Source organism: Vombatus ursinus, unplaced genomic scaffold, assembly GCF_900497805.2.
Source record: "Vombatus ursinus unplaced genomic scaffold, bare-nosed wombat genome assembly UNPS02004698.1, whole genome shotgun sequence".
In the NCBI taxonomy this organism is placed as follows: domain Eukaryota; kingdom Metazoa; phylum Chordata; class Mammalia; order Diprotodontia; family Vombatidae; genus Vombatus; species Vombatus ursinus.
Genome location: NW_020944476.1, coordinates 955287 through 980492, shown reverse-complemented (window position 1 = coordinate 980492; position 25206 = coordinate 955287). Strand labels below are relative to the sequence as shown.

Sequence of the window (25206 nt, the reverse complement as noted above, 5' to 3'; positions counted from 1 at the left end):
ATGTTTTTAAATACAAAAAAAAAAAGTAAGAAACCAAAGTTTAGTGAAAATAAAGATGTAATCATTTTTTTTTACTCATCTAAATTGATGGGCCCCGTGAAATCTATCCAAAAAACCAATGGATCCCAGGTTAAGAACCCCTGGTCTAGTTCAACTCTCTCATTTTATAGATGAGGAAACTAAGACAAACGAAGCTAACTGACCTGACCTAGGCCATATGAATAGTAAGTAGAAGAGTGTGAAATCCAATGCACTTGCCACTGTAAATGCTTCTTCAGTGGCTCCCTATTGCCAATGGGATATTACCTCAAGCACTGCCAGGATAGTGGAGGAACTAAATGACTCTCTTAATAAATGAACGAATGAATGAATGAATAAATAAATAAATACAAGTAATCAGCAAGGGAATTACTATACTCATTTGTCATCTACTTAAAAACTGGGGAAGATAGGTGCCTTGCCCTGGCATCTATCTGGCATTGGGTCTGTAGCCCTCTTTACTATAACCCACTACTGCTACGTGGGAAGACTATACCTACCCTGCCAAGTATGTATCAGAACTATCTAAGAAAACAGTGATGGACTAGGTCTGTATTCCAAAGAGATAAAAGAGAGAGAGAGAGAGAGAGAGAAAGAGAGAGAAAAGGACCCATATGTACAAAGATATTGATAGCAGTTCTTTTTGTGGTGGGAAAGAATTGGAAATTGAGGTAATTCCCATCAGTTCTGGAGTGTCTAAACAAGTTGTGGTATATGAATGTAATGGAATGCTATTGTGTTATAAGAAATGATGAGCAGGAGAATTTCAGGAAAACCTGAAAAGACTTACATGATCTGATGCTGGGTGAAGTGAGCAGAAAGAGGAGAACATTGTACACAGTGACAGCAACAATTAACTAGGATTGGCCTAGCTCTTCTCAGCAATACAATGATCTAAGACAACTCCAAAAGATACATGATAGAAAATGCTATCCATGTCCAGAGATGGAACTGATAGAATCAGAATGCAGATTGAAGCATACTATTTCATTCTTTTTTGTTTTTTTTTCCCCATGGTTTCTGCCTTTTGTTCTGTTTCTTTCATAATATGACTAATGTCAAAATATGCTTTATATTATTGCGCATATATAACTCATGTAAGATTTCTTGCCATCTTGGGGAGGAGGAAGGGGTGGGAATGGAGAGGGGAGGGAGGGAAAGAGAAAAATTTGGAACTCAGAATCTTTCAAAAAATGAATGCTGAAAATTGTCTTTATGGTGAGAGGATTCTGGGAAGATGGCACAGTAGGTCAGAAAATTTCAAGCTCTCCAGATTTCCTCCACAAACAAGACAAAATAGCACCTCAGGGTGAACACACAGTGGTAAAAATAAACAAGAGTTGGGGCAGAACACCAGCTATACTTTAAAAGACCATAAGTCTTAAAACATTATATATTGAAGAGCAAAAGAACTGTGGTTGCAGCCAAAAATATCATACCCAGCAAACTTAAGCATAATCCTGAATGAAAAAAAAAAGGATATTTAATGAATTACCAGACTTTCAGGATTTTGTTGCAAAAAGATCTGAAATCAATAGGAAATTTGATATACATGATCCAAGAGAAATATAAGGTAAGCATCAAAGACTAATTATAAGGGACTCAATAAGGACAGACTGTTTACTTTTTACACAAGGAAACTGTATATTTAGATTGTTATTAGTAATTGGGTAGTTTGAAAGAAAGATTGGGGTAGAGCTGAGTATTATGTGATATGAGAAAGTAAACCATCCATGGAGAGGTAAAAAGAGTAATTATCTTATACAAAAGAGGTGCAAGTGGAAAAACTGACACAGAGGAATTAGGTGGGGGAAGAGAGTGGGTAGTTCTGGAACCCTACTCTCATCGGGAATGGGTTAAAAAGGGAACAATACATACCTATCTAGAAGGGTATAAAAGTTCTAAATCTAGAAAGAAATAAAAGGCTAAGGGATAGGAAGGAGGGAGCACATAAGGGAGAGATTTCAGGGTGGGAGGAGAGGGTAAGGTAGGGATCTCTGGTTGGGGGGGATAAGTTAAGTAATAGAAGGGCAAGGTAGCAGGTAGAAGTAAAGTAGAGGAGTCAGGAGGGATAGGAAACAAGAAATATGCACAAACATAAAACAAAGATCAGTAGTAGAATTTAGTAGGGGAAAAAAAAGCAGGGGTAGTAATTCATGATCTCAGACAAAGTTAAATCTAAAACAGATTTAATAAAAAGTGAGAAAAAGGAAAACTACACTATATGTCAGCCATATTAATCAATATTATTTTAGATCATTTAAAAATAGCAGACAGTATAAGGTTGGAATATTGCTGTGGTATAGGAAATGATGAATTGGTAGACTTAGAAAAATATGGAAAGACTTGGACCTATGAAGGAAGACGTTATCCACCCTCAGAGAAACAGAGGACAAACAAGTATAGCATCGTAATTGTAACTGTATGTATGTATGTATGTATGTATGTATGTATATATGCTTGGTGTATACAAATATATGTATATGTGTATATATGTGAGTATATATATATATGTATATGTGTGTGTGTGTGTGTGTATCCATGCTTAATTATAGCCTTCAGGGGGTTGGGGGGAGGAAGGGGGAAAAAAACAACAAATTAAAAAGTGTACAGCAGAGAACAAAAGAAAACTTACAAGGAAGCAAAGAAAAGACTGACAGCTTGGAACATAATGTATAGTATTACATAGGCTTTCTTGAAATGGAAATTTATTGAGGTATGTTTTGAATCCTCTCTGATGTTCTGCTATGCACGTGGCAATTCCTTTTTTCTTTTCTTATTTTGTATTAAGTTTATAATGTGTTTTTTTTCTTATTGTGTATTTAAGTTTTAAATAAATAAATAAATAAATAAAAGGAAATTGTCTTTACATGTAATTGGAAAAAATAAAATACTATTAAATTTTTTTTAAAAAGAAAACAGGGATGAGTCAGCACCAACCCTTTTACTATTTATTTAGTATCTCAACCAGTGTGGATTATTATTTATCACTGATTAATATTGTTTGAACCTAACTTTAAACGACTAGAGATTGTTTGAACCCAGAATGTCACCCTGACCTCAGTAACTCTCTAGGAATGCCAGGGGTGGCTACAAACAATTTGGCTTCACTCAGGTCCTGGATCCACCCAAAACAGTCTTTGCCCACATGGTACTGAATGTTTATATTTACTAATATCTATCTCAATCTATTTTGCTTTCAAGTTGCTCTCTCAGCAAAATTGCTTAATTGAGTACATGTGGTTCGTGTGCCCGTGCAGGTGGCCCCTTGTCAAAATCCTATACAATAGAAACTTTCCAGAACCTGGGGAAAGGGATCTACGCCTCCTTCTTGGCTCACTCTCTTCTATTAAACTACCTAATAAATTTTGTTCTTAAAGAAAACACCATCAGTAAGGACCACAACTGACGCATAGGTGTGGGCAGCCCCATTTCCTCTAGAAATCACTTCTCCTTCCAGTATCACTGAACCATCTAAGGGACTTTGAACCAAAACCTTTGTTCCTTAGATGCCGAGGCCATGCTTAGAGAACATTATCTACTTTACTATTCCAGATTCCAGGAACTATTACATATAAAAGGAAAGTTTTAACTAACAACATAAATTGTAGCAACTATTTATCAACTTCATAACAAATAAATATGAAAGGATAATATTATAAACTATTTTATCCAACTATGTCTCAATAAAACCAACGACTTAAATAAATGAAATTAAAGAATATTTACAACACTATAAAATGCCCAAATTAACAGAACAAGAAATAGAGGTAACCCTCTTTAACAAGAAAATAAACATTAAAAAAAAAGAAAATGAACATGCCATAAATGAACTTTGAAAGAAAAAAACTCCAAGATAAAACAGATTCACAAATAAATTCTATCAAACATTTAAAGGAAAATTAATTCCAGTATAAAAAATATGTAAAAGTAGTCAATAAACATTTATTAAGTGCCTATTATGTGCCAAGATCCCACCAAATTCCTTCTATGACACAGATACGGGTTCTGATACGTATGCTAGAATCAAAACAGAAAATGAAAAGCAGAGACCAATATCCCTAATGAACACAGATGCAAAAATTATAAATAAAATATTAGGAAAGTAACCAAAACAACATGTAATAAGTATTATATACTATAACCAAGTTGGATTCATAGCTGGAATGCAGGGTTGGTTTAATACTGGCAAAACTATAAACTTAATAAGCCATATTAAAAACAAAATAGGCAAGAAATCATTATTAAAATAAATGTTCAATTGTTTTTCAGTTGTGTCTGACTCTTTGCGACCCTTTTTAGGCTTCTTGACAAAGATACCAGAGTGGTTTGTCATTTCCTTCTCCAGCTCATTTTACAGATAAGGAAACTGAGGCCAACAGGGTTAAGTGATTTGCCCAAAGTTACACAGCTAGCGTCTGAGAACTGGATTTGAACTTAAGAAGATGAGTCTTCCCAACTTCAGGGGCAGCACTCTACTATGCCACCTAACTGCCCCTGGATATCAAATAAATACATATGTATCATTAGAATTTCCATATATGATATCAGTAAAACCCAACAAGAAGACAAAAAAAAAATTCCATTTAAAATTACTATAGAATATATAAAATATGTGAGAGTCTACCTTCCAAGAGACAGACAAGAACTATATAAATAAAACTACAAACAACTGTTTACAGGGGAAAAAAGACAAATATTAATTAAAATTTTAAAAATATTAATTAAAAATTTAAAAATATTAATTGCTCATGGGTAGGATAAACCAATAAAAATGACAATAGCATTAAACTAGTTTACTAATTTAAACTAAATTAGTTTACTTCTTCACTGCTGTACCAATCAAACTCCCAAAGAATTACTAGAAAAAAATAACAAAATTCATATGGAGAGGGAAAAAAAGATCAAGAATCTCAAGACAAATAATGAAAAGAAATGGGAAGGAAGACAGCCTAGCAGTGCCAGATCTCAAACTATATACCATGAAGCAGTAATTATTAAAACAAATTAGTACTGGTTAAAAAAATAGAGAAATCAATCTACAGATTAGGTGTACAATATACAGAAGCAAATGTATCTACAGTAGTACTACAGTACTGGACAGCGAGGTGGTGCAGTGGATAGAATGTTGGGGCTGGAGTCAGGAAGATTCATTTTAATGAGTTCAAATCCAGCCTCAGATATTTACTAGCTGTGTGACCCTTTGCAAGTCTTACTTAACCCCGTTTACCTCAGTTTCTTCATGTGTAAAATGAATTGGAGAAGGAAACGGCAAGCCACTCCAGTATCTCTGCCAAGAAAATGCCAAACGGGGTCACAAAGAATAGAAAGTGACTGAAAAATGACGACAACAACAACAACAAAAAAAAAAAAACACCAGAGTACCAGATGTAGTATTTGATAACCATAAAGACCCCAGCTCCTGGGATAAGGACTTGTTATTTGACAAAATTTATTGGTAAAATTGGGCAGCAATATGGACAAAAATTAGATTTAGACCAATACCTAACACCTTATATAAAGATAAGCTCCAAATGGAAACATGACCTAGATATAACTCTCCCATTTTCCATCAGCTGCTCTGCTTGGTTTGGACTCCAAAAACATCATGCCTCCCCAGGATAACCTCATTCCCTGAAATCAAATTGACTCGGCTTTTGATGTTCAATACTTTGTCAGTACCCTTAGCTGGCCCACCACACTGGTTAAAGGGTAGGAGGGCCGAACAACAAACTCCCAAAGTCTTCCTTTACCGGGGGCTCAGAATTTTCCAGCTAATTCTCCATTTTGTATCAGCTGTTCTGCCCATGTTAAATCTCCAACATCACCTTCCTCCTCCTCTTTTCAGTTTCCTTTTGCAGACTGTCTTCCCTCTTTAGATTGTAAGCTCCTTGAAGGCACAGACTATATTTCTTTTAATTAATTGTATCCCCAGCATTTGGCACAATGCCTGGCACATAGTAAGTACTCAATAAATGCTTATTGATTATATGAAAGGTCGTATCATTCACAAATTAGAGAAACTTGGGGAAAATTACCTATGAGATCAATGGATAGGAGAAAAGTTCATAACCAAACAAGGAATGGAGAAGAGATCACAGGAGATTAAATAATTTGGATTACATAAAATTTAAGTTTTCACATAAAGCTAATATTAAAAGGAAAACAACTGGAAAAAAATTTTTTGTAGCAAGTTTCTTTACATTTGGGACTGCTTCATATTTATAAGAGTGCCATTTCCCAACTGAAAAATGGTCTAAGAAAATGAATAGGCAGTTCTGTATGGATGAAACCCAGGCTAGCTACAGCCATGTGAATAAATACTCCAAAGCACTATTAACTGGAGAAATGAAAATTAAAGCAATTCTGAGATTCTATTTCATACCCATTAGAGTGGCAAAGATGACAAAAATGCATTTTGAAAATGACAAATGCTGGCGGTGCTGTGGGAAAACAGGTGCACTGCTGGTGAACCAGTGACTGGGTACAATCATTCTGGAAAGCAATTTGGAATTATATACAAATTTCTAAACAGCATATACCCTTTGGCCCAGCTATAACAAAGTTAGGCTTATATCCCAAGGAGATCAAAGAAAGAGGAAAAATTCTTTTTTGTACAAAAATATTTATAATAGCTCTTTTTGTAGTGGCAAAAAAACTGGAACTAAGGGAATGCTCATTAGCTGAACAATGACTGAATAAGTTGTGGCAGATGAATGTGATGGACTACTACTATTGTGCTATAAAAAATTATTTCAAAAAGACATGGAAAGACTTCTATGAACTGATACAGAGTGAAGTCATCAGAACCAGAAGAACCATTTATACTATAGCATTAATGTTATAAAAAATGAACAACTTTGAAGAAATTTACAAACTGATAAAGAATGAAATAAGAAGAACCAGGAGGACAACATATATCATTACAGCAGTGTAAAACAAAAACAAAAACAACATTGAAAGCTATAAAAACTATGACCAATACATTCATGATTCCAGAAAACTACAGATATTTGTTACAAGAAATTTTCTTTTCTTTTCCTTTCTCTTTTTTTCCAATACAGGCAAAAGTGGGAGGGAGAGAAAATAGATTTTTGTTGGGGTAAGGGATACAGATGTAGCATGTTGAATGCACTTTCAGATAAATCCACTGTATTATTAGTTTTATTTAACTGTTTTATTTTGTTACAAAAGATCTCTCACAAAATGAGGGGTGATTTGTAAGTGTTTTTAATGGGGAAAAAATCAATAAAACTTTTTTTCAATTGTTATCAACTACAGACCAGTATTTCACAGTTGTTTGGGATGGAAGGTCATAACTTCGGATTTAACAGGTGTATGTTTAAGAATTATTTTATGGTAAAATAGATTGACCTCAATTTCTTAGTCCCCTTTAGTTATTATCATTGATCTTCTTGCTGTTTGTGACATTACCAACCAACCTTTCCTCCATACTGTCTCCTCCCTTTGCTTCTATGACACTGTTCTCTCCCAGTTCTTCTCCTACCTGCCTCACTGTTTCTCAAGTCTCCTTTGCTGAACCATCCATCTCCTGGCTTGTAACTGTGAGTGTCTCCTCCAAGGTTCTCTCTGTCCTGTGCCTTTATCTTTTCTCTTTATATGCTTTCTCTTAGTGACCTCATTGGCTCCAATAGAACTAATTATCATTACTCCAACTCCCAAATCTATAGATCTGACCCCCACTTCTTTCCTGAACTGCAGACTCATTATTATTAATAGATATTAATAATTAATAATAACTATGTGCCTGCAGTTCAGGAAATGTTTAATAATACTAATAATAAACTTCAATATAACAACAACAATAATAGCTAGCATTTATATAGTGCTTTAAGGTGTACAAAGCACTTCATTTATATTATCTCAGTTTAGCCTCACAAAAACCCTGGGAGATAGGTGCTATTAGTATCCCTATTATACAGATGAGGAGACTGAGGCAAACAGAGGTTAAGTGACTTGCCCAGGGTCAAAAAGCAGTTAAGTGTCTGAAGCTGGATTTGAACTCAGTTCTTCCTGACTCTAGCTCCAGTACTCTATCCACTGCACCACCTAGCTGCCTCATTATCTTTTCCGCTAAACTTCTAAACATCCCTATTTCTGTTGAGGGGCCCACAATTCCCCTAGTCACTCTGAGGCTGAAAATCTCCACATTATCTTTGATTCTTGCCTTTCCCTCAATCTTCATATCCAATCAATATCCAATCAATCCAATCCAAGTACTGACTACTCTTGTACAACATCTATCCCCCATCTTTCTAAAGACAAGTCCATTTCTCAGTTAGGCCCCCATCACCTCTCAACTGTACTACTGCAACAACCTCTTAATTGGTCTTCTTGTTTTCAGATTCTTCTTGTTCCAATCTATTTTCTGCACAGCTGCCAAAATCATCTTCATAACCTACAGGTTTGACCTTGTTGCTCCCCTACTTAAAAAACTCCAATGCCTTCCTCATGCTTTTTGGATAAAATAGAACTGACTCATCCTGGCATTTAAAGATGGCCGCCATCTTGCTTAACCTGCCCAATTCACAGCACTACCCTTTCTACTCTCTACAATCCGGCCAACACGGCCTACTAGCTGTTTCCTGAATCTGGTAGTTCACTGCCCATCCTGTGTGGTAGCATAGGCTACCCCCTGTCCATCAATACCTGAAATTTACTTGCTTCTTACTGTAGCCTCTTAAAATCCCAAGCTTCCCAAAAGACTCACCTAAGATGTCATTTCCTTAAGGAAGCCTTTTCTAACCGCTTCACCCCATAAGTTGTTAGTGCACTCTCCTTTTTTGAGTCATTTTGAATATGCATGTTGTCTTCTAATCCTAGAGAGTAAACTCTTACAGGATATGAGCTGTTTCTTTTTTCTTCGTACTCTCAATGCCTAGTAAAGTGCCTTGTACTTAGTAGGGGCTTAATAAATGTTTGCAGAATTTAAGGCAACATGGTCCTATGAAAAGAGTATTGACTATAGACTCAAGAGGACTTAGGTTGATTCTTGCCCCCGATGTTTCTTATTTGAGTAACCTTAGGCAGCCTCGAGGCCACATGTGGCCCTCTAGGGCCTCAAGTGTGGCCCTTTGACTGAAACCAAATCCCTCTAATAAAAGGATTTGTTCTGCAAAACTTGGACTCAATCAAAAGACCATACCCAAGGACCTAGAAGGCCACAAGTTCCCCACTCCTGCTAGGGTGTGACTTAAACCTGCCAGAGGATCAGTTTCTTTATCTATAAAATAAATGGTTTGGTCTAGATGGCCACTGAGGTCCCTTCCAGCTCCAGGACCATGATTCTATGAATTAAAGATAAACTTTTAGGGAACAGTTAAAAGGCTCAGTAAACAAGGGGTCTGGCACTATGCCCTTAGAGGTCAGTCCTTTGAACCAGACCTCTTTACTCCTCCAGATTCCAGTAACTATTACATATAAAAGGAAAGCTTTAACTAACAATGTAAATTGTAGCAACTATTTATCAACTACAGACTAATATTAATCATAGTTGTCTGCGCTAGAAAAAAAAAGATCCTAACTTTAGGTTTAACATGTTTATGCTTATTTTATGTTGAAGTTACATTGACCTCTCTTTGTCATATTTCCCTACATTGCCCCATAAGTTGAAAACCTTTTCTCTATCCTAAATATTTGTGTAAAGATGCAGTTATTTTAAATAAATATTACAATCCACTTGACAGAATTACAATTTATGAGAGTTCTGATTCATTCTTATACATTATGGATATTAGAATCTGGAGAGATCAGTTAATGCTGAACTTGTTAAATTTAAGGGCATGGTAACTTCCCATTTGAGTCTCTCCCCTGAAGCAAGAAGTGAAGAATGATGGCAGTGACTTTATCATATTGGCCTTTTTCACATTATCTGCTGCTGATTACATGTGGACACAGCAAACATCCTATTTTTGAGAAATTTTTTCTGCATTCTACTTTTACAAATAAAAAGGACATTGAAAAAAATGCAACTTCAAGGGCATCATAGAATCAGCATGGATTCATTTCAACCCTCAGGGGTGGGGAACCTGCGGCCTCTGTTAGCCTATTCCATTATTACATAGCAATTTCCCTTAGATACTACAAGTTCCTGAGTTTTCTCAATCAACAAGCCTTTATTAAATGCCTACTATGTGCCAGACACTGTGCTGGGTGATGGGGATACAAAGACCAATATGAAATAGTATCTGCCCTCAGGGAGCTTGCATTCTACCAGGGGAAATAATATGCAAACACATTAATCTATACAAAATAATTATAAGGTAACTTAGGCAGTAGACGTATTTTAGGAAGTAATGTTTTAATTGAGCTTTGAAGGAAACCAGGGATTGATTCTAAGAGGTGGAGGTGAGGAAGGAGACAACCTCTGCAAAGGCATAGAGACAGGAATGGAATATCATGTACAGGAAACAATAAGAAAATCAGTTTGAATGGAAATGTCATATAATAATAGAGTGAGGCCAAGTGGTAAAGTGCTCCGAATGCTCAACAGAGGAATTTGTTGATGCTAAAGAGAGTAAGAAGCCCCTGGAGTTTACTGAGTAGGGGCATGATATGGTTAGACTTGTGGTTTAGGAGAATCATTTTGGCAGCTAAATAGAGAATGAAATGGAGAGAGACTTGAGGCAGGGAGATCAATTTGAATGCTCTGGCAATAGTCCAAGCAAGAAGAGAAGAGGACCTGAATGGAGATCATGGTCATATAAGTGGAGAGAAGGGGAGGTATATGAAAGATGTTGTAGTAGTAGATTCATTTCAGTGTAATTTTAGTGTTATCGCTTTCTATTTCTTTCCATTTTGGCCAACCAAGTGTGTTATATTCAGTAGCTATCAACAGGAGAAAAAAAAAACCCATTCAATTAATTAGAATACCCCATTTCCCCACCTTTTCTGAATCAAAAGGAATTTACTAACAAGTAAGCTCTGAGAAGTTTCACCTATTTAAGTAATACCACTGCTGTAATTCACTTCATAATGTCTGGGTTGCAATTTCCATGAACCTTTTTATTATGTATATAAGGATGTTTGCTTCTTAGAATTCTGTAACTGCAGTGTTATCCTTCCTCACTCTGGAGAATATAAATGAATTCATATTGCTTGCTAGGAAATATACACACTCATACACACATTTATACATAGCCATATTAATAATTAAGGGCTTTCTCTCCTTGTTAGAATCTTTGGGTATTGGAACTTCATCCCTCCCCCTCCCACGACTTTCCTTTTCCCATAGAATATGAGTTAGCATTCTCAAGGAGAATCCTGAAGTGAAAAAAGGCAAAAGCACCTCAGACAGAGGCTGTTTATATTTTCATACAAGGACAGTCCAAGGCCACTTTACTGGCATGGGCAAGGCGATTTAAAATTGTCTGCTATCCTGTTTTACTTTTCCCCAGTTGAGACCTCATTTCCCCAACTATAACTTCACAGACAGATATCCATCTGAATCTAAGTGGTAGAACCTGGAACTGTAGATAAGATGAATCTAGGTAGCACAGCACAGGGAACCCTCAACTTAGGAGTCAGAAAGACCTTAATTCAAATCCTGCCTCAAACACAAACTAGTTGTATGGTCCTGAAAGTCACTTAATTTCTCAGTCTCAGTTTCCTCATCTGTAAAACGGAGATAATAATAGCACCCGCCTTACAGGGTTGCTGCAAAAAAAATCAAATGAGATAATATCTGTAAAGTATTTTGCAAACCTTAAAGTGCTACATAAACGCTAGCTTATTCTTATTCTAAAATCCTCCCTATTCCCCCTTGTTAGTCAACCTTCAGTTAAGTTGAGAAATAATCTGGCTATATTCCATGCCCCTCAACAAGTCACTTTGCTCCAAGATCCCAAATTGTAGACGTGGAAGTTGAGACAAAAGACTGCACCTTACTATCTGTCAAGCACTGTCCTTGAACTTCTCAAAAGGAAAGAATGTCGCTAACACAAAGGAGACAGAATTTCTTCTAAACAAAAAGGGAAAGCTAAGAAGTCATTTTTGAGGGAGCTATATATCCCCAATCTCCCCCATGCACACACGCATACACCCACGACAGATTTGGAGGAAAACAGCGCCACCACCCTCTTCATCTCCAGCTGGCTGTAAAGAATGACCCCCAATAAATTTCTTTTAGTCATGTAAGTCTTGTACACGGACACTCTCCTCTCTCTCTCTAGGGCAGACACTGTATAAATCAGTCATTTGGAAATGCTGTCCCCACCAAATGAAGGTGTAACAGTGGGCCTCATGGAAAATACAGTTCAATGTTTAAAAGAGACATAATTCCCTTCCCAACTCAGGAAGTGACAAGGATCTGTGGTAGGGTTTGGAATGGACTCCAGGAAGCCTTCCCTAGCCCCTCTTCATTCTACTGCCTTCCCTCTGTTAAATATTATTTCCTATTAAGAAAGAGCATTATTTTCTTATTATATTAATATAATAATTACTTATATTTATATGAATTAATTAATTGTTCATATTTATATTAATAATATAATATACAGGACCCAAAGATCCTTTTTTTGCTTGCTCCTTCAAAGCCCAGTCTCTGAAGGACATTTCTAATCTAGCCCAAAAATTCACTCCACCCAGACCATCTTATCTAGGTAGAATATTTACTGTAACCCCACTATTGTTCAACTTCAGTAGGACTGGGTGGAGAATAGATAGAATGATTTGGGAGTGATTGATCACATGATCAAAGTCATGGTCCCCCAGCTCCTCATTAGAACTGTCATTATAATATTCACTCTCTCATTAATCATTAACCAATCAGTGTTGCTTTTCACCTGTCAGGGACACCCTTTTCCAAAGATATTTAAACATTCAACGACCTCCACGTGGTTACAAGAGAGACCACAAACCTCAATTTATTATTTGCTAGCCTAATAAACTGATTATTAATTACCCAGAAACTGTTTCTAGGGCTTTTCATTCGTTTCCCTATTTATCCTGTGCATAGCTTGTTTCCTATATATTTGTTTGCATACTGTCTCCCTCATTAGACTTGTGAGCTCCTTGAAGGCAGGGACTGTCTTTTGCCTCTTTTTTGTGTCTCCACTGCTTAGCACAGTGCCTGGCACATAGCAGGCACTTAATAAATGTTGATTGATTGATTAATTGACTTGGCAGGTTACGTCAGCTTTGGAAATTGAACTGGGCTGTGAGAATAAGCAGGAATTAAAAAGGAGCTAGCAGCAGAGAGGGCCGCTGTCTACCTTGGGATTTCATGAACCAAGAGGTGACAGAGAGCCATCATGACTGGGGGACAACTGAGAGGTAACTGTCTTTAATAACGACGGAGAAGAGAAGAAAGACTTAAGTCCCCATCTTTTTTTTCTTTGTGCCTGGTATGGTCACAGGTGACATAATAGTACATTTTCTTGCTGCTGTCCTTTCAACTGCTACTTTTTCTTGATTAATTAGCAGAAGGATACCTCAGTTTAATAGCTGCCAGGAGTTTCATCTGGCTAGGGGAAGCTTAGAAGAGCTATAACTTTTGAATTTTTTTTAAATTAATAATTTGTACATTTGCACAAACTTCTTAAGAGGCAAAATAAAACTCGATCTAATGACGTCTGCTCCTGGTCCAAGGGAGTCACTGTCTGGAGCCAAAGCAGGTAGGCTAAGCAATCTCTACCTCCATGCAGGAGAAGGAAGGGAACGCAAAGCAGTGGCCAAATGGAAGGCTCCAGTCCAAAACCAAGGCCCATGGGGGGCCACCACAAATGTGGTCTGGGAGAATCAGTTCTTCCCCTTTCTGTTTTTTTTTGGGGGGGGGGGTTCAAGAAGTCTTCCTCAGCCAAAGTCTATCCTCTATAGCAGGGGTGGGGAACCTTCAGCCTCAAGGCCTCATGTGACCCTCTAGGTACTCAAGTGCAGCCCTTTTGACTGAATCCACACTTCACAGAACAAATGCCCTTAATAAAGGATTTGTTCTATAAAACTTAGACTCAGTCAAAAGGCCTCACCCAAAGACCTAGAAGGCCACATGTGGCCTACAGCAACACTTTCTAAGTGCAGAGGAATTAAGTGGGTAGAAAAACAAATTAAGTTTCCTTATTTTAAGACCCTTCAAACTCATACAAAAATCTTTCATTCCAACTGCTGCTGTAAGTGGCCCAAATTTACCTAATGATTTTTTTTTCTGTTTACATACCTCCCTGCTTTTTATCAGCTTGTCTGAAAAGGTGTATTAGCAAAACTCTGGTTTATAATATACACATGTGCCTGAAACTATACATTTTTATTGGACAACTCAGATGACACGCCAGAAATCATGGCCAAAGTGTAAGTCAGCAGGTAAGAAGCAGAATGCAGAATAGATTAATTACGCATTTAGCAATTAGATTTTCCAGTAAAAAGTTACTTCCTTCTCTGCTTCCCCACAAAGAAGAGAGTTCAAGTTTCTATGTTTCTACCACAAACTGTTCACAATAAAAACAGCTATTTTATGAAAGAAGTTCCTTGCTTTTTATCAATTAGTTGCAATGTCATTTGTTTTCAGAAAGAAACATAAAACCTTAAACTTGGCTCCCTGCAGGAAGTAAAGGGGGAAAGGAGCAGCAGCTATTTGATTTTTTTTTTAATGTGACATTTCATTGGCATGCAAGATGGCATTACAGAATTATAATAATCTGGGAGTAGATGCATTTTACTTTTGATGTAGAGCTTTCAGACATCCTTTTGCTTGTGAAGTATGGTATTTTTCAATCATATAACATAAACTTAAAAGATCCCACTTTTATTTTGCTCAACTTTCATTTTTGTGAGCCAAGTTTATGAATATGAAGCAGTGATGGGAAACTGTTGCACTTGCTAATAAGAAAAAAAAGTGCCTGAACTTGGCAGTTACTTTTCTAGCTGGATCAGCAGTTAAGAAATAATGCCAAAAACACAGCCAATTCACATTGACACTAAGTGGACTTAAGTCAGAACAATGCAAATATGTCAAGTAAATTTTAGTTTATAAAAAATGTTTTTCACAGCTTCCTATGGTATAAAACCAAATGTCAAAAAATCAGTGTGCTTAACAGCCTTTCTTACCTCAAGACTTATAGCTAATGACTCCAGAATGCAAATTCTTGGCAATTATGAAATTATGATGCACAAAATAAATAAATGTGAAAACAAAAAATAAAAATATACTACATATAATGTCTACTATCCCTTGAAGAACTGAAAGCTGGGCAAGATGAAGTATATTTATAAATTTGAAACTTCACAGAAAGTATACTAAATCTATCTAGTCTATCACTCAGAGACTAATTAGGTAGTTCATTGAGCCAGGATATGGACCATCAACTGTATCACTTGCAGAACTAGATTCCATGGGACCATAAATGGCTGACCAGGAGGCCAAAAACTTGGTGAGATGAGCCAAAGGCCCAGTTTGGAAAGAAATGTTAATGTCAACAGTAGCTCTTCAATTCTGGAATGAAATGGAATTATCCATCTCATATTGAGCAAAGACAGATTTGATGAACTGAATAGATGGCGGTACTGATGGGGTAATGGGACCTGGACCCCTAAAGGCCTTGAATTTTCCCATACATTTCAGCAGCCCAATCACTGGAGCCTCTGCCCAAGGCACTTGGCCCACCTCAGACCACCTAGATCACCTAATTGACTTACTTGACATTCCTTTCACTGTCTCTCTTGGCCCACCCCAGGCTACTTGCACTTACTGACCACTCCTTAATCTTTCCTAGATCATCTATTTAGCCTACTTCATATTCCTTACAGGTTTCACCTGGCCCACCCTAGACTACTTACCACTCCTTAATTCCATCCAGATCCTTTCACTGTCCCTTTTGTATATAAGCATCAGTCTCAACCCCATTAAGTTGCAGGTTCACTATAAACCCTGTTTCTTCTACTGGCATTACAATAAACCTTGTCACTCGACTAGAAGAGGGTTTGAGTGCACGAATTCATTCCAGGCAGACATTTTAGGGTTCCCAGCAACCCCAATCCACCATCAGTATCCCAAGAATACATTTGAAAGACAAAAGAAAAAAGCCAAGATAAATAAAAAAGGTACAAGTACAGAAGCAAATGAATGCCACTAATTCAAAAAATCAGCTAAAAAGTAATCCAAAAGGCACCAAAAAAGGGGGGGGGGGGAACTGTGATAAATACAAAAGTATTATCCAGACTGTAAAGCAACTGGGGAAATAACAAGATTGGGTGGGGAAAAAAATAGACTTGCACAGTGGGAAAAGCAGTAATGAGATGAAAATATCAATAGACACAAAGAATATACCTACTACATGGCAAAGGCATAGAGAAAAACAAAAAACAAGAGAAAAGACCCTACACAGTTTGCTCTTTAGTTGTTAAGTCTGCATTGTTTCTTGCAGAACTAAAAACATATCCAGAGAGATGGGAGGAAATAGCCACCTAGCTATATGGACTGTTTGCATGCTAACTTTTATGGGATCCTTTGAGATCAGAGATTTCTTGCCACTACAGCACACTTTTCAAAAGAAGAAATATGCAGTAAATAAGCATAACTTGAGTTCTACCCCTACCCCTCCTCTCCCTGATTTCAGGATTAATCAGCCTTTTCTTTAAACTGTATCCTGAAAATATTACAGTGAGATCTCTGGGGAATTTCATTTATTTACTAAAATCTTCTTCCTTACTAAAGAAAGCCTCTTTCAATTCAGAGCTCAGCTGTCTAAGAGCTCAAGCACTGAAAAAATGTTCTCCTTGGCATGTTCTCCGAAACCAGGTTAATTGTTAACTCCTCTGCAAAGAACTGGCTCGTCATGAAGACAAAGGAGCTCATACAATCTAAGAGAAATGACTATTAAAAACCAATGATTTGAGGAGATCCAAAGTCCTCCCTTTGTCTAAAGTCCTCATTTCAAGGCTCAGTTGGACAGGACTGGTGATAGCAGATAGGATTAACATGATCCTCAATCTAGGAATTGCTACCCCACCCAATTTTGCAAGAAATTGAATCTAAGGTGAAACTCCCAGCCCACAGTGTTCTGCTCAGGCTTGGGTAGGGGATATACATTCTGTAATTAGATTGCCCAAGGCTGGGCAATTTAGAAGTAAATGACAAAATCAAAGTTACACTCCTCATTAGAACAGGTCCACCTCTCATTGTATATTCATTCTCTCTCATTGTTAACCAATCAGGAAAACCCACTCTTCCAAGGGCGTATAAACTGTGAGCCCACCGCCATTATTGGTTGCTGGCATTCAAGAGTAACGCTGACCCTTTTATTAATAAAATGCTAACATTATTAATAAAATGATTAATTATCCAGAAACTGTCTCTCAAACTTTTTAAACATCCCAAATCATACCTTTTTGTCAAAGGCCACATGTGCGGGAATAAAGTCAGAAGGTGGGACCTGCTTGGGTTCTTCGAAGGTCAGTGTAGGTCTCTTATTGGCCAATTCATCCAAATCAGCTTGAGACAGCTGGTTCACATGGAGACGGTCTCCACCGACCCCCACTGTTGGAAGTCGAGTGTAGGCGAAGCCATTCCTGTAGCCCAATGTCTGGTTTCGGTGAAAGTTAGTTTTCTGAGGAAGGAAATGGAATCATTAAAAACACCACCATATGTGCATTTGCAACATATTACTGTAGAACCCATTATTATAAAAACAATTTTTATTCCTTGTTTTTAAACATCATTAAACTTCCATGGAGAAAGTAAACACAATTAAAAGATGATCACATTTTTTGTTGAAGTATTAAATTACTTGACTAGGTTGTTAAACAGTGAGGTAGTGATTGAGCTGAAAATAAGACTTATAAAGTCCTGTTCCTTAATTTTCAACTGGATCATCTTTGGAAATAGAGCAAAAAAGTATTTTACCAGCTAACACTTGTGACCATTTTATCTTATATTTAATAATCTTTTAGTGGCATCTGTTAGCAGCAATTCAGTAACTTGAATCACTAGTTCTGAGAAATCTATTTTAATCTTCAGTTAAAATTTTCTCTTGCCCAAAGTCGAATCTCCTTAAATCCTGTCCTAACTTCTTTCAAGACTGGGGTATACAGCAGCAAGTGGCACAAAAGATGGAGTGCTTGTGGTTGGAGTCAGGAAGACCCAAGTTCAAATTTGACTCTGCCTCAGTTTCCTCAGCTATAAAATAGGAATAAGAATAACACTTACTTCACAGGATTGTTTTAAGCATCAAATGAGATAATATTTGTAAAACAGTACAGTGCCTGGCACATAGTAGGTGCTTAGTAAATATTTGTTTCCTCCTTCTGCCTCCTTATGGCTGCACTGGATTAAATGTCCTCTCTTATGAGAACTGGAAAATATGCAACATAAATTCATATTTTCTATTAAAACAATTCACACAGGTTACTCTCAATGAGTACTACCCCTGCTTCACAATAAATGGATAAGAATGTGATTTCATTGTTACAGGGAACTCCAGATGAGGAAATTCTCTCTACCCAAAGGATGGCATCTCTACAATATATAGTCTTAGAGTCTTGCCTAGAGCAGTGATGTCAAACTCATATACAAACAGAATCTGACTTAGAAAACCACTAATTAATATAACTAATTAATATGTTACATTTTTGTTTATTTTGTTAAACATTTCCCAATTACATTTCAATTTGGTTTTAGCCACACAAAAGAGTTTTGCAGACTCCTTGCAACCTGAGCCATGAGTACCTCTGGCACTAAGAGATTAAATGACATACACATCAATTTGTATCAAACGCAAAAATTGAAGCAAATCTTCCTGACTCTGAGGTCAGCTCTCTAACCACTGTATCATGCTACTTCATAACATATGACACAGGAAATTCCCTACTTTGGGTGTTACCTCCCTAATGGACAGATCAAATAAGATAATTTATGTATTATCTTAAAGCACTATATAAATGGTGGTGGTAGTAGTAATAGCAATAGTAGTAGTAGTTGTAGTATCCATATTTCCATTGTCTTCTCCTATCCCTAAGGATAAATGTAGCATCTGTCGCTTCAATTTACTTTCTCCTTTTTGGTTAAGAGGCTTCACTAAATTGTAATATGCATCACCTTTGAGTCCTTGTGCAGGACTAGGACAATCCTAGGAAAAATGGCCTTTCAAGCAAAAAACATATTCATTCATCACCTTGACCTCCCTTTTGTGAAAACTTTTGTGTACATTTCCACCGATGGCCCACAGTACTGCAAATAGGACCTCACGTTACTGCCACTCACTGCATCGTCATTGGTTCTACTTAAATGATTGATTTGGTGCACTGTTCACGGTTCATTCTGCTTGGGTGACAGCAATGGATACACCAGAAGTTCATTGCCTGAGAAGTCACTCAAATTGTCTGCCTCTAAGAAGGGCCACAGGCTCACATGCAAAAAATTTTGGCTCATTACTAAGGTACTAACTCACCATCTCCAGTAAACCTGCTAGCATCATTTTCAAATTACAGAAAACTCAAACTTGTATCTAATTCTTAAGGTCAGAGATGTTCAACATATGAAAGGACTGAACAATTGCCCTATAATCAAGGGGAGGGAATCCCAAAAATCTTTATTCCCTCACCAAATCTGACATCTAAATTACAACATCGTCTTCTCCAAGAGAACTACATTGACATTTTGTCCCATTCAATTTAAAGCATTTCATTCACTTGGAACACAAAACTAAATGTAAAGTATGTACATCTCTGGCTCATTCTGTGGCAATCTGCTTGCTGAATGACAAAAAAGACCTTCCAAGAAACAAAAACTCACCAATAAACTTGGTCAAGAAAACTGGAAGTTTAGAAAGGAAGTAACTAGCCTCCTATAGGAAGAACAAATTCTACAAGGTGGTTTGGTGTGAAGGTATAAGGGGATCAAGGATGGTGTTGGTATCTTTAATGGGGTAGGGGAAGGGGCACACTGGGAAGGACAGCTTATAAGGAAGAAGGGAGAAGAAAGTAGTAAGAGTACAAAAAATCTTGATGAAGAAGATTTTAAAGTTAGTAGACAACCAGCCAATAGGTTAGTCTTCAATTGAGTGATTCTTTTTTTCCCCCTTTTTTCCAGTCTTGCTTGACCAAGTTAATTGGTGAGCTTTGTTTCCTAGAAAGTCTCTTCTGCCTTTAAACAAGTTGTAGATGCATGGGGCTGGGAGAAGAGAACTAGAGTTAGTAAGATAGATAGAACGAAGCTGGTAGTCCAAAGGAAGAGGCATAATAACTCACATTTTCTATAATGTTTGAAGATTTACAAAGTACATGTCTAACAACAATCCTGTAAGAAAAGTGATATGTGTATTAATCACTTCATTTTACAGGTAAAAGCACTAATAGAGGCTAGTAGGAAAGCCTTGGAAAGGGGGCTTAGGTGAGGTGGGGACGTGAAGAGGAAGGGTAGTCAGAAAAACAAGAGCTACCATTCTTAATATGGGTTTACTAGCTACTTCCCTCAAAACAACCTAATGGCGTGGGTACAACAATCACTGTCATCCCTGAGTTACCTACTTCATGGTTAGCCTATGAGGACATTTAGCCTGGAGAAAAGAAAACTTAACACCCTACCTAAGAGAGCTGTTTTCAAGTATTTGAAGGCCTATCACCTGGAAGAGACATTATATTTTTTCCATTTGGTCTTAGAGGGCAGAAGTAGGAGAAATGATGGAAGTAGTAGAGAGATAGATTTAGTCTTGATGTAAGCAAAAACTTCCTAACAACTAGACCTATTCAAAAGCAGAACGGGCTGTCTCAGGAATTAGTGGGTCCCCTCACACTGGAGGTCTTCAAGAGGAGGCTGTATGCTGAACATGCCATAGAGGAAATTCTTGTTTAGATATAGGGTGCTCTTCTATCTCCTAAATTCTGCGATCCCCATTTTGCAGCTGAGGAAACTGAAGCTCAGATGAGTTAAGGGCTGTCACTAAGTGGCATTGCTAGAAAGGATGGGGAAGCAGGATTTAAATCCAGATCACTCCAGAGTCCAGCTTGTGTTCTTTATACTGTACCACTGGTGGGGAGGGCAGATGGACCTAAGGAGGAGAGGACCTAAGGAATGGAGATGGACCTAAGAGGAGCGGTAGTGGATCTCAGAGATAGAGTGGGAAGGAAGAGAGATGGACATGGGGGAAGAGAGCTAGAGGAATAGGCTAGCAATAAGGGGAGAGGAAGCAATAGAGCTGGGGCAGGGATGGGGAAAAATGGAATTTGAGGAGAAAAAATGAAGTTGAGGCTTAGGAGGGCTATGGGATAGACTCAAATGAGAATTTATATAAATATCTTTACAAAATGCTATGTAAATGTCAATTATTATTGTTAAGGAATGGAGGAATGAAGATGGGAAAGAGGGATGAAGCTAAGAATAGGGATGGAGTTGGGTGAAAGATTGAGTTGAAAGGGGAAGTTTGGGAACGGATAGAAAAAGGGCTGCTGCTGGGAGAAGGGGTGGGAATGAAGCAGAGAACTGAAGCTGGGGGCTAGAGATGGGCATTAGAAGACATGAGAGTAAAGGGAGAGGGTGGAAGATGGACTGTGATGGTAGATGGAAGGATGGGAGTTGGAGGAAGAGGATTGAGGTTGGGGGTGGGAGATGGACCTGAGAGAAGGAATGTGAGTTGGTAGACAGGGCTGAGGCTAGGGCTAGACCTGGGAGAAAGGATGAGCGGTGAGGGGAGAGGGCTGCAGGTGGAAGGAGGAGATAGGGCTGGGAGAAGGAAAAAAGTGGGAATAGGGCTGTATCTGGTGGTGGAGGATAAGACTGATTAGAGGAGAGGTCTACATCTAGAGGTGGGCGGCGGGGACTGGGAAAAGGGATGGGTGGGATATGGGGCTGGGAGCAGGAAAGGATTGGTGGAGGAATGCAGCTTGAGGGTGAAGGTGGAGCTGGAATGTGGAGCTGGAGGCTGGGCTGGAGAGGTAGGCGGAATGGGGTTGTGGGAGGCAAAGAATTGAGACTGGGCCCAGGGGGGTGCTGGCTGCCTTTAGGGCAGATGGGGAGTGGGCGTGCCGAGGCCAAGCAGGAGCTGGGCCGTTCCTCACCGTGGGGTCGCTGAAGGAGAAGCCCGGCAGCAAGGGCAGCCCATGCACAGGCTTGGACACCATCGCCGCAGCAGCCGCCGCCTTCGAGGGCCCAGCTTCTGTCTCTCCCGTTGCCCTGGCGACTGAAACTCGCACGGAGGGCTGTGTAACCATGGTAACGCCAAACATTCGGAGGGCACTGAACAGTGGGAGTCAGTAGCCCACTGAACGGGGAGTGACGTTTATGCGCCTGCGCATTCCAGTGGCGGCTTCCCCTTGCACAGTTGCGAGGTCCTTGAATAGGCGACCAGCAATTTGAGAGGGTTCTCTGGTGCTGGACGCTCCGTACCAGTGGCCTAATAGTGGTGGCCTGGTCTTCTATACGGAATTATGACGTTAGAGGAGTTGGCTTCTCGTCTTTTTTTTTTTTTAAATTTCATTATGAACTTAAGCTCTGAAACATTTCAGCACACAAAGAAGAAAAAAAGGATTGTATACGAGACTATGAGCTTCTGTTATACGGTTTTAAAGTGTGTATTAGTAAATTTAAGATAGTAATAACAAAATTTCCTTGTTTGACTTGGTTCAGTTTTTTTTAAGTTTTATTGATGTGTTTTGGTTTTACATTTACAGATTATGCCTGCTCAGTGAGAGGCCTCAGTAACAAAATAATACAGTTAATTAAACTAAGAAAACAGTGACCTCATCTAAGTTCACATAACATTTCACATGTGTAGCACCACCACCTCCATTTAAAAAAAATAAATCTATTTTCTCTCCTACCCCATCCCTTTGGGGGAAAAAAAAGAAAAGAAAAACATTTATTTTGACAAATATGCATAGGCAAGTAAAACAAATTCCTTCAATGATTGTATACAAAATATATCTAGATATAGATATAAGTATCTATATATCTCATTTGGTACCCTAAATCTGTCACCTCTCTGTAATGAATAAACATTTCATCATTGGTCCTCTGGAATCATGAATGGTCATTGTATTGATCAGAATACAGCTTTCGAAGTTGAATTTTAGAGTGTTGTTATCCTACAAATTGTTCTGGTTCTGCTCATTTCATTCCTTATCGGTTTATTAAAACCCTCAAAATTGCTTATTTTTATAATGTTGATGTTATAAGTTGTTCTGGTGCTGCTTCCTTTATTCTGCATTAATTCATGCATGTTTTTCCATGTCTCCTTCGAATCATGTATTTCCTTATTTCATACAACACAACAGTATTCCCTCACATTCATATAGCACAACTTATTCAGCCATTCCACAATTAATGGGTATCTTCTTGGTTTCCATTAAATATTTTTGTGTATAAAAGATATTTTCTTCTTTCTTTCATCTCTTTTGGGAATAGACTTAGAAGTGTCAAAAGGCAATCAATAGCCGTTTCCTCTGTCTCTCACCTCCCACCCCACCTTTCCTTTTTGTTTCCTATTACTAGCTCCACACTCTTCTCTGTCACAGTGCTTCTGAGATGTGGAAAAAGTTTAAGAAGCCCTGCTCTATCATAACTTTTCTTAACAAGTGATGGTGATAAAACAGCATTACATTTCTTGTCTAAGTTTACCCATATTGTACTGCAAAGAAGCACTAATTCAAGCTTTTCCCCATCTGTGAGAGTATTTGCATGTTCACAGGTGACAAAATCTGAAGCCAAAGAAATTGATGTCTAATGCTTATATCTGAAGACATCAACAAACCATAGGGTAAAGGATGAGGCTTTGTCCAGGGTCCCTGAAATTATATGAATAGATGAACTTGTCTTCTGCCTTTTTCTCCAGCTACTTGTCCTGAGATGATTGTCCTGCCTTTTTTTTTTTTTTCCCTGAGCAAGAGGGTTGTTACTAAGTTGTGCACCTATTTTTAAAAGAATGGTATTTGGGGCAGTTCTGGTCAGTCTGGCCTCGAAGGAGGTGGGGCGGGGAGAGAAGAAATTGGTCTCTAAACTAGAGCATGATGGGATTTCAGTTGAATGAGAACTAAATTCCTGACGGTGAAAATTGATTTTGTGACTGATCAGGGAGAGAGAGGTTGATGGATTCTGTTTCACCTTGGTAGGTTGGAGGAAGGGGGAAAGGACCTTGTGGGGAATAGATTTTGTTCTTGTATGAAATGATCCACTTAGTAACCTATTACATTCTAAGTACACAATCAATAAATAGCATTTATTAAGCACATTCTATACATATACACATACACAAAACATATAAGAAACAAAAATACTGAGTATTGGAGGTAGGTGGGAGGGAGGGAGATTTAGGAGCAAGGGGGATCAGGAAAAACTTCTTGCAGAAACTGATTCATAAGCTGAGCTTTGAAGGAAACTAGGTATTCTAAGAGACAATGGTGAGCAGGGAGATAAAAAATGGAGTCCTTTATAACGAAGAGTAAGAAGGCTGGTTTGGCTGGTCTAGGGTACCAGAATAGATGTAATATATAATGAGACTGGAAAGATACTTTGGAGCCAGGTTGTGAAGAGTTTTAATTGCTAGGCAGAGGAGTTTATGTTTGATTCTAAGGCAAGGGTTATTAACATTTCTCATGTCCATCAGGGATCCCTTTGGTAGTGTGGGGAAGCCTATAGATTCCTCAGAATATTTCTAAATGCATAAAATGAAATATATAAAAGTATAAAAGAAAACAATTGTATTAGGATAGAGTCATCAAAAAATTTTTGTAAAAAAAAGTTCACAGACTTCAGATTCAGAACCATTGTCCAAGAGCGTTGCTACTAAAGTTTATTGAAAAGAGGATTCACATGTTCAGTCCTATGCTTTAGGTATAACACTTTGGCAACTGTGTCGAAGACGGATTGGAGAGAGAAGAGATTTGAGGTAAGGAGACCTATTAGGATGCTATTGAAGGAGGGGAGGGGAGTTTGGGGTATTCCCCAAAGTATTTATTCCCCAAGGCAGAGGTAATGGGGGCTTGTGAGTAGGGAGTGTGTGAGTGAGTGAGCTCCTCTGTGAGTAGGAAGAAGAAGTTGTATGTTTAAGATGATGCAGATGAAGAATCAACAAAATTAGGCAAATGATTGGATATGTAGAATTAGGGGAGAGAGAGAAACTGTGGATAGTACTGAGGTGGCCAACCTAGTGATGGGAAAGATGGTGGTTCCCCATTTCCCCCAGCTACACTGCTTTTGGATTTCATTGGACCTTTCCACCATGCCTT

General features: G+C 38.1%; 1 protein-coding gene across 1 annotated transcript in view; it reads right to left on the bottom strand.

Moving 5' to 3' along the window:
* Positions 1–22164, bottom strand: part of EFHC1 (EF-hand domain containing 1) — a 94364-nt gene extending 72200 nt beyond the window's left edge. The window contains exons 1-2 of the mRNA XM_027840297.1: positions 22042–22164; positions 17376–17597 (exon numbers count right to left, since the gene is read on the bottom strand). Coding sequence (XP_027696098.1) covers positions 17376–17597; positions 22042–22104 — 285 coding nt within the window. The 5' untranslated portion in view covers positions 22105–22164. The remainder of the gene's footprint in view (positions 1–17375; positions 17598–22041) is intronic.
* Positions 22165–25206: the final 3042 nt, after the last annotated feature.